Source organism: Nothoprocta perdicaria, unplaced genomic scaffold (assembly GCF_003342845.1).
Source record: "Nothoprocta perdicaria isolate Ctin4 unplaced genomic scaffold, notPer1 scaffold_9, whole genome shotgun sequence".
NCBI lineage: Eukaryota > Metazoa > Chordata > Aves > Tinamiformes > Tinamidae > Nothoprocta > Nothoprocta perdicaria.
In genome coordinates, this window is record NW_020456198.1 from 8,927,136 (window position 1) to 8,937,073 (window position 9,938).

At 61.9% G+C, this 9,938-nt stretch overlaps 3 protein-coding genes across 3 annotated transcripts in view; 2 read left to right on the top strand and 1 right to left on the bottom strand.

Moving 5' to 3' along the window:
- LMCD1 (LIM and cysteine rich domains 1) overlaps positions 1-2,222 on the top strand; it is a 16,190-nt gene extending 13,968 nt beyond the window's left edge. The window contains exon 7 of the mRNA XM_026052634.1: positions 1,995-2,222. Within this exon, the coding sequence (XP_025908419.1) occupies positions 1,995-2,222 (228 nt within the window). The remainder of the gene's footprint in view (positions 1-1,994) is intronic.
- A 4,635-nt stretch (positions 2,223-6,857) lies between these two features.
- OXTR (oxytocin receptor) overlaps positions 6,858-9,938 on the bottom strand; it is a 7,114-nt gene continuing 4,033 nt past the window's right edge. Inside the window, exons 3-4 of the mRNA XM_026052635.1 lie at positions 7,254-7,285; positions 6,858-6,962 (exon numbers count right to left, since the gene is read on the bottom strand). Of these exons, the coding sequence (XP_025908420.1) occupies positions 6,858-6,962; positions 7,254-7,285 (137 nt within the window). The remainder of the gene's footprint in view (positions 6,963-7,253; positions 7,286-9,938) is intronic.
- Positions 8,114-9,393, top strand: CAV3 (caveolin 3). Its single transcript, XM_026052645.1, has 2 exons — positions 8,114-8,227; positions 9,052-9,393. Exons 1-2 carry the CDS (start codon positions 8,114-8,116, stop codon positions 9,391-9,393), a joined length of 456 nt encoding a protein of 151 aa, XP_025908430.1.

Below are 9,938 nucleotides of genomic sequence, written 5' to 3' on the forward strand. Positions count from 1 at the left end.
CCGCGAGCGGCTGCCTGCCCCCTGCGTCCCGCGCCGCGCACGGTGCCGCCYGCCCGCACGCGCTCCAGCCGCGAGCTTTGGGGTTCTGCCTTCCTGAAAAGCAAACCTCTCGGCTTCTCATGTGTAAGGTCCTGCAATATCCTTGTGCAAATAACACATCTCAAAGTTAACTTTTGTTATGCTAAACCTATGGTGGCGTCCAATAAGAAGGTGGGGTTTTTGAGGCTGTACTGGAAGTTTGCACGTACAGTGCTGACAACTGTACTGAATCAGTGGTTTTTAATCCAATTCTTTAAGTGATTATTTTTCTGAAAGCMAATGATATAAAATAGCTATATAATGTTGTTTTTTCTTCCTTTGTAACTGTACAATACTGTAAAAATAAAGAGTGGCATGTAAAATGTTTGGTGTAACCTTAGCGAGATCCAGCCCTGCACCCGCAGCATCGTTCTGGGCAGCTCCTGGGATGCGCGTGGCCCGGGCACAGGCACTGCCGTCCCTGCAGCTCCTTGCCACCTCCAGCCCCGCTTCGGAGTGTGTTTTAGCAGGCTGCTGTGTTCCCTGATGCTGCTGCATGTCTTTAAGTGGTAGAGCAGCTTTTCAGCCCAGGCTGTGCTAGGTTTTTGGGTCTGACCTCCTGCAATGCCGGCGCTTTTCCTGCATGATGTTAACGATGCAGCCCAGGCCAGAGCGATGCTCTGGATCGAGCTGGCACCAGGGGCGATGCTGCCCCGTGCCCCCTGCGTGGGGACACCCATGTCCTGCAGTCCAGCACCCAATCCCCTGACCTGTGTCCCCCCAGTCCCACAATGTTCCTGTGGGTCCCAGACCCTCTCTSGTAGTCCAGCTTAGTAGATGTCTGTGCTTCTTCATCTTCTGTCTGTTAAATGTCTATGTTATTTGCCAGAAAGAGCAGTGGTGTTCGTGGAGGCAGCAGGAGCTGCAGCGCAGCGCCCTTGCAGCTGGGAGCCTTGCAAGCTTGCAGCCTTGCAAGCTGCGCTCGCCTCCTTGCAGCGCCTGCTCSCTGCTCGCAGGGTTCGCTTAACCCRCCGGGGGCAGCGGGGAGGTTGACGCAGGAAGGAGCTCGAGCCCATCCTGCACCTCGGAGAAGCTGTGGGGCCCGGGCAGGAGCCTCTCCGAGCTGGTCCCTGTTTGGGTGCAGGTGAGATGGAGACTTGGTGAATGGGTGTGATGGAGAATGGGTGAATGGATGGAGACTGGGGTGAATGACGCCCAGCCCCGTCCTGGGCAGGAGCCTCCAGGCCCCTTCCTCCTGCTGCCGTGACCACCACGAACCCCCGGGCTCCTCCGGGCCGGGACCGGGGCCGGCGAGGCGAGGAGCAGGCGCCCTGTGCTACGGCACCYCTGAGTCCCTTCTGTGAGCGAGCCAAGGCACCGGGGCGTGCGAGCCCGTCCGGTGCCACCGACACTGCCCCTGCAAACCCAGCGTGGCAACGCAATGACCTGAAAAGCCAAAATCCTGGGCGAGGCGAGGAGCTTGGGCTTGGTGGCAAGTGAGAGTGTTGATATCTTTCTCTCCACTTGCCCATTCCTGAGCTTTCTTGGGGCCTGTTTCCTGCTCCTTCTCAAGCTGAGGCTGCAAGCTGAAGTGCGRGACCAAGCCCCGGGCAAGCAGAGGCTCAAGCGAGCTTCCCCTTCTGGCATTTCCTAAGAGCAGCATTGACAGGTGGGTGAGGAAAAGAAAGGAAAAAGGAGCAGATAACCGAGCGCTGGCAGAAAAGCCTTGCAGGCTCCTCGGCCCCCGCAGCGCTGCCGTCCCCGGGCAGCGCCCGCGGCATCCCGGCCACGCTCGGAGCCCGCCACGCACCCAGGGTGCCAGTCCCCGTCCCGCTGGCCCCGGCCACGGGCGCTCGCTGCCATCTAGCGCCAAGGGACGCGGGTCCCAGCCCTGAACTGCTCCYTGCAGCTGCACTCTAAAGTCGTAGCTTTAAACAAAGCTCTTTTTGACGTAAATCAATGTTTTATCATCCCAGATGCGTTCAGAGGCTCCAGATGCTACTTGCAAGGGTCCATCTGTGTTGCAGCTGCTGGGACTGCAGCACCTGCAGCAGGAGCAGGACAACGAAATCCAGAGGAGCGATGTGACCATCCGCTCCTCTTGCTCCAGCGACGGGGCCTCCGGGAACAGCCRCCCGCCCTGTCCTCCCAGCAACACCCACCGGGACGCGGGGGGTTCCTGGCAAAGGGCTCCCCACAAGTGAAGGGTTTGTGCCTGCAGGCATTGGCCCCAGGCTCTCCCAGGTGCCGTGTTCCCTTGCAAAGGTGGTGGTGGCAAAATGTGATGGTAGCTGCACMTGAGCAGCCTGGCTGCCCTCCCACGGCTTCCTGCAGAGTTGGAGCAAGGGCATTTCACACACAGGATTAAAAGAAATAATAATAATAATAGCCAATTGAATACACTATTTTAATGCAAAGCCTTAATGAGAAAATAGGAGGTTTAAAATTTCTATCAGTCTCCCRCTGTCAATGCCGGGCTGCTTTGTGCTAAGCTGCCTGCCCCTTCTCCGCGGCATTAATGTGAGCAGAGGATAAAGGCCTGAAGAAATGTTCCTGTTTCCACTGCCCTGGTAGAAGCTTTACAGGTAGGCAACATCTTGTGTATGTCCAGCAATAAAAAATTAGGGAGAGAATATATGGTTAATGCAAGGAGAGCAAATAATTACTGGCTGCCCACGATCCCACCCGCCTTCCCGGCCGCCTCCYGCCCCAGCATGTGCCAGCTCCAGACGGGGAGCAGGGGATCGCATCTCTGTGGGGGGGGTCCAGCGCAGGGAACGCTAGAAATGCTCCCAAAAGGGCAGCGTTAAAATAAACCGGGGATTTACRAGAGAAAAGCCACTAGGACCATTGCATAGAGTGAGGCAGAGGATCAATGTGCCTTTCTGCCCCACAACTACCCACAAGTGGGGCCCGAGGGCATTTCAGGAACCATAAACCGATGTGATGAAGCATCGGTCAGAGCTGCAGCATCCGTGTGGGGCTGGAAGCGCAGCCGGATGCCACATGTTGGGTTGCAGGAACCGCGCAGGACTCATGAGCACTGAGCCGGTCCCCACGTGCCCGCTCCTGACAGGGCAATAGGGCAAAGGCTTTTCCTCGGCACATCCCGCCGGAGCAGGAAAAGCAGCAAGCAGGAAAAGCAGCATGCAGGAAGAGCAGCGTGCGGGGACCAGAGGTGGCCGGGGGAAGAGCCCTGCTCCATTTCGATTGACACGGGAAGCAGCCCGCGGCCGGCACCCTTGCCGGGTTCCCACGCCGGCTGCCCGCAGGAGGCTCTCGGGAGGCCGCAGCGCGGCCGGCAGCCCCTGCCCGGGGTCCCCGCGGTGCCGACAGCCGCGGTCGCTCCCCGAGCCCGTGCCCCGGCAGCCGCAGCGCTCTGTCCTTGCAGCCGCGCGGGTGTTGCAGCCCTGGCTGCTSTTTCCTCGCGGCCCTTCGGGCTTCCTGCAAGGTGCTCAGGCCCCGCTTGCGGAAGCAGTGGAGRGGAGAGGGACATCGATCCTCTCCCGTGCAAACAGGGCACTAGATGGTGCTGCGCGGCCGCGCACGGCCACGGCGCCCCGAGCGCGCCCGGCTCCGGCTGCGGGACMGCTTGGGAAAAGGGACGGGGGGCACGGAGCCGCCCTGCACCTGCAGACACGCACGAGGGCAGGAATGCAGACGTGCAGGAATGCAGACGTGCACACGTGCAGGAATGCAGACATGCAGAAGTGCAGAAACGCTTCTGGTTTCCTGCCTGCAGGGCTTGCCCGGCAGCGCCTCGCAGCCGCCCCACGGTTTGGGGACAGTTCCCCACGTGGGGGCGATGTCCCCCACGACCTGGGCACAGCGAGGTGGCACGAGGATGGAGGTCACTAAGAGCTGCTCAACTCAGTTCTCTGGGGCTGCTCTGCGAAATGCGCCAAGGATTTGGATAATTGGAAATTCTGCCTCTTCCTGAACCCAAACGAGGCCTTTCAGTTGCAGCAGGAATTGAGGCTCCCGCTTTGATGCTATGTGTAACATTATGTGCAAAACGTTTTACTTGGAAGTAGAAAATAATTTCCACATTGAAGAACGAGATATTTTGATGGTATCAAAATCCTTATGCTCAGCCCCTACTCTCCCCCCCCCACCTCATTATTCCAAAGCAAGATTCCAGTTGAGCCAGTCTGGTTTAATAAAATATTTGAGACTGGCACATCTTTACTATCCAACATCCTATTTTTCATTCAAAGCTCCTGCGGATACATCTACTCTCCACTCATCTTGGTGCTCTATAAAAGCTTCTCTTTCACCTCCCTTTAAGAGCCTGTTTTAAAAGCTTTTTAAAAAGTAAAGGGCATTTTATAAGGCTATTACAAGGATAAATGCTTAGATCCATCTTTAAAGATTGCTGAGCCTGTCATGTCTCTTGCCCCAAGTTGACGAGTCAGATAAAAGCCCGACATTTTCCTGAGGCCCCGGATCAATTTATGTCCAGCTGGGTATTACGGAGGCTCTCGGGGGTGTTTGATGGCCAGGCTCTTGTGCTCGCGCCGTGCGCGGCCCTGGGCTCTGCGAACACCGGCGAAGGCGCCGGCGCGGGCGCAGGCTCCGCGCCCCGGCCCCGTGGGCTCCCACGGGCGCCCCGGGGCTCCTGCCGGTGCGGGGCCRCTCCGAGGGACCGGGCAGGCACGGTTCACAGCGCTGCGGCACCGCACCGAGCCCCGGCCACGCGAGTGGCCGCGCCGCCGCCAAACCCGCAGTCATCCTCACTAGCAGGACCGCTTGGCACCCACAGAGAGCAACCGAGGCCCAAAGCCCCTTTGCTCGCGCTGCTCCAGCCCTCCTGGAGCCAGCAGTGTCCTGGGAGGAGGCCAGGCCGGTTTTGGCTCGTAGGAGTGCATATTTTTTGCACTAGTATTGCCTTGGGAAGACAGTTTAAGGACCTGCATCCCCATGTTCCTTCACTCCTAAAYACTCAAGATATCAAGTTAAGATTTACTCCCATTAATAACGGTATTTTGTAATGGCAAGAGCCATTGGGAAAAAGGATCAAGTGATGCATTTCTTCAGGGCTAGGTTTGCTTTTTCCACTGGTCACGGGGCTGGCACAGAGACTCGTACAACCAATTCCCCAGAGATAGACGGACACTCATGTCCATCGCTCCAGTCCCTGGCCTCGGGGTCAGCAATGGGCTTGCTGGTCCCTCCTGGATGTGCAGGGACAGCTTTGCTGGCGGGTGGCTCAATAGCACCAAAACACCTTGTTTCCAGCCTTGGTGGCAGGAAGCACCTTGTCCGTGGCACTCGGGGATGAGCGTGGCTCCAAGGAGGAGCGTGAGCATCTCTGGAATGGCATCGTGCACCTTCTCCTATCCACGCCGGAGTAACCCTGCTGCAAGCTTTTCCACACGCGCTCCATTTCCCAGGGGGAATTCACATCCGTGGGGAAGGAGCGAGCRCTGCCACCAGGTGCTGGCGCGGCCGGAGCGGCGGCCGGGCTGCCACGGCCAGGGTGCGACGTGCGGCAGCGCCCGCTCGCCCGGCGGCGCCAGGGACGGTGCCGCCCGCGCGCTGACACCAAAGCGGCYGCTTTCGGCCCCGAGCGCCTGCAGTGTTTGTTTTGACTATAAAAGGCGAGCCGTGCTGCGGGGGCACGTGGGCTCGCTGATTCACTTCCACGGAACGGGAACACGGAGCCCGCGCTCCGGGCACCCTCTCCGCTTGTGACAGTTCGAATTCCTGCTGAACGTCACCTCGCGCCGCACGGGCCGCTCCCTGCCCAGACCTGTGGCCGGGCTATTTTAAGAGGCAACAAGAGGAGTCCAGTTACCGGCCGGCAGCATCCCGAGCCCGCGGCCCCTGGAGCTGCTCCTCACCCTTTGGYGCGGGCACACGCGGCGCTCATGCTGCCCCATCCGGCAGAGGAGCGCGGTAGGGGCCGGGGATGGAGGCTTTTTACCATCCCGACATTGCACTCCCTTGCGGAACATCTTCCCATCACAGGTTTCCAGCTCTCTGTCACAACGTGGAGGCCCCTGGCTGTGCAAAATGACACTGAGACCTTCTGTGGTCACCCACGTCACCAGCCTGCCCCGAGGTGCGGCCGCCCTGGTGATCCGCACTGCACAGGGCCGCCGCTGGCACCGCCGAGAGGCTCCGTGTCGAGCTGCACCACAGACCGTGGGCCCGCTGTGCAGGGCAGCGGCGCGGGCACAGCAGGACCCAGCCACAGGACTCTCGCGTTCGTATTTATACTTGCCTGGGAAAACAGTCTTGGAAAATATGACCCTTCTGCACCAAAGCACCGTGTCCTGAGGATGCTTAATTTTGGCTTTTTCCAAGAAAGGGCTCCAAAGCGATGATTATAGCAGGGCTGCAGGCTACATCTCACGAGCAGGGACGTGTCTAGGCCGTTTGTGGCTGCTGATGCTCCTCTGGGAAGGGCAGGTCCCCTGGCCTGKCCGGGCAGGATATGGGGTCCATACGGCCCCAGCACCGCTGCCCACGTGGCTCTGCCCCTTCCCGCTGCTCTGCAGCACTCCTGACCCGACCAGGCAGGATGCGGGATGCGGGATCCGCACATCCCCGGCACCGCTGCCCGCGAGGCCGGCGTGCCAGGGCAGCGCACACGGGGTGCCCCGCGCCTGCTGCTGCTGCGGCTGCCCCGCCGAGCGCRGCCCCAGGGCCCTGCTGGGGCAGTGCGGGACGAACCCCGCGGGGAGGCCGGCGCCCGGCTCCTCGCAGCGCCGGTGGCTCCCGCACGGCAGCCCCGGCCCCAGCGCTGCCCCGGGCCAGCACAGCCAGGATGCTGCAGCCGCAGGCCTAGGGTAGATGGCACTGAAGGCAGCTCTCGCCCTTGGCTGCACTCAGCGTCACTGCAACTGGTTAACGCTGCCTGCGGGGCTGCCCGGCGCTCCTGTCACCAGCCATAAATCAGGAGAAATCTCGGCTTGATAAGGACGAGCCAAGTGAGGCCTCTGCAAGATGAAAAGCGAGAGGGATTTAGAGAGTGATGGTGCAGGAGGGAAAAAAGATTTGAGATGAAAACCCTATAGAAAGGTGAGCTGAAAGGGGACCGCAGCAAACCCTGCCTGCCCTGGCTAGGAGTGGTGTCAAAAGAAGGAAAGAAAGGAAGAGCTGCCTGGCAGGTTTTCCTGCGTGCAGAGCAGCCCATAGCAGCCAGGCGGGAACGGGAGCGTAGGGCCGGCTCTGTGCTCTGGAGCTCCGGCGCTCCGGCACTCCGGGGCTCCCGGGTCCCCTCTCCATGCCCAGGTGGTGGCTGGCTGCTGAGCCAAGGTGCCAAGTGGCCACCAGCGGCACTTGCCGCTCTCCGTGCTCCCGGAGCGCCGTTTTCCCGGGACCAGGCGCAGCAGAGCCTTGGGCTGGTGCTCGTGCTGCCGCCTCGACACGGGCGATGCCGTCAGCGCTGTCCTCGCGGGTGCACGAGGACGAGGAGCAGGGGCAGGGGACGGGAAGTGACAAACAGGCCAAGGAAGTGGGAGGCCCGAGCCCTTCCAGGAGCCGCGGGCTCCTCCCAGCTCCCCTCCACGTGCTGGCAGCAGAGCACAAGGAGTCCGCGCAGGAGCAGCGGGAAGCAGGTTCCCGAGCAGAGGCGGCACCTTGGTGACCGCGCGGTCCCCTGCCCCTCTGCAGGGCTCCTGTGGGGTGCTGGTGCTGGAGGAGGGTGCTCCAGCCCCGTGCACCGGCGCCCGTCCTGCTCCTGGCAGTGTTGGCGCGTCGGACCCTGCTCGGAGCAGCGCGGCAGCAGGGAGGGCGGCTCGGTCCGACGGTGCTGGCACATGGGGCACCTCTGGCCCCCTGTTTCCCAGGGCCACGGGGCAGCAGGAGCTGTTCCCCCGGCTGGGGGAAGCCGCCTGCACAGGCTGCACCAGTGGGAAGTTCATGGAGCAGCTGCAAGCGCTAAATCCCTCGAACAGAGGGAGCGGTGTCGACGAGCGCCAGCTCACGCCGCGAGCCGCCGGACAGGCTCCCCGGACACCGGGGCCCCTCTGTCGCTGGTAATTTTAGCCTGGAGCGGTGCCACGGGTGGGGGCGCAGCTATGCGCGGCAGCTGCTGCGGGGCCCAGGCGTCCGGGCGCCCCGGCAGAGCCGGAGGCTGGCGGCAGCCATGGCCGAGGAGCGGAGCGACCTGGAGGAGCGGATCCTCGCCAAGGACCAGCACACCAAGGAGATCGACCTGGTGAACCGCGACCCCCGGCACATCAACGAGGACGTGGTGAAGGTGGGTGCCCGCACACCGCAGCCGCCGCGCTCGCCGGCCTGCCCCGCTGCGCCAGGAATAACCTGGCCTGGCGGAGCCACGGATTTAAAGGGAACCCGGAGGGAAGAGCAGGGCCGGCTGCCGGCAGGCACCGCTGCGGGAGCCCCTGCTCCAGCGGCACCAGGGACAGGTCCAGGGCAGGGTGCAGGCCAGGACGTGGCCAGTGCTGCATTTGCAGTGCTGCATTTGCACCGTTGCATTTCCACCCTCGGGGCGGGAGCGTCGCCTCCGGCTGTGGCACCCCCAGTGCGGGGCCCCCCGAGCGCACCCAGCGCTGCTGCAAGGGGGCAGGAATGGGCTCCTTCGGCACAGGAGCACCCCGCTCGCAGGCTGTGACCCYGCAGTAAGGCAGCAAATGGGAGGCAACAGCGACTGAGAGTATAGTCAAGCTGCAAATCTGAGGCAAATCGGGTCTTCTGAGTAGTTTAACATAAATGCATCAAGACACATGTGCTGCCCCCAAAATGTCCTGCTCTGGGCTGGTGCATTTCCTTAAAACAAGCCGCAGCCCAAGGAGCTTCCTATGGCAGCGCTCGGCAGTGTGCAAGCAAGACTCGTGCAATGCCGGCAGCAGCAGCACCCTGCAAGGAGGCGACGGGGCTGCCCTCCCTCTCCCGGCTGCACACCTCCGAATGCATGGATGATACAAGCACTGCAGGAAACGGCCGGGTTCCCGCGCGGGAGCTGCCTGCCTTGCCCCGCACGGCCGCACGCGGCGRCACCGGCGGCACCGGCGGCAGCACCAACCTGCACCCGCCTCACGGCCGCACGCGCTGCTCCTGCAGGTCGACTTCGAGGACGTCATCGCGGAGCCCGTGGGGACCTACAGCTTCGACGGCGTCTGGAAGAGCAGCTACACCAGCTTCACCGTGAGCAAGTACTGGTGCTACCGGCTGCTGTCGGCGGCGCTGGGCATCCCCCTGGCCGTGCTCTGGGGCTTCCTCTTCGCCCTCATCTCCTTCTGCCACATCTGGGCCGTGGTGCCCTGCATCAAGAGCTACCTGATCGAGATCCAGTGCGTGAGCAGGATCTACTCGCTCTGCATCCACACCTTCTGCGACCCGCTCTTYGAGGCGCTCGCCCGCGTCTGCAGCCGCATCAACGTGGCGCTGCGCAAGGAGCCCTAGAGCCGCTGGGCGCAGGGCTCGGGCGCCGCCGTCCCGGTGCCAGCGCGAGTGCCGTGCACCCCGTGCACCCGCCCGGCACGCTCACGGAGCGGGGCGCCGCACCGAGCACCGGGTCCTGCGCCAGCACCGAGCGCCGCGCTGGGACACGGTGACACGGCGCAAACACCTGCATTGCCCTGCGCCCACAGCCATGCTCCAGCAGAAACAAATACTCACGGGAAAGAAAACACGTCCAGGAGCGCTCAGCCATGGGCAGGTTTTGAGCTTTGTGGGAATAAAGCTTGTGGGAATAAAGACAATTAAAACAATACCAGGATTTTTTTATTTTTTTAAGTTTTGTTGTTGGAGTACTTCCCATCCTGAGCCCAAATGACTGCACAACACAGAGTCCATGTGGCTCCTCACAGCTGTATGTCACGGGTGGCAGCACTGGGTGCAGAGCCAGGACACGCAAGTGCTGACCAGGGTGGCGAGTGCATCACGGCCGCAAGCTCACGGTGAGGCTGCCGCAGCCCGGCCTGTGCTGGCCACGCGGCACCGCTGGG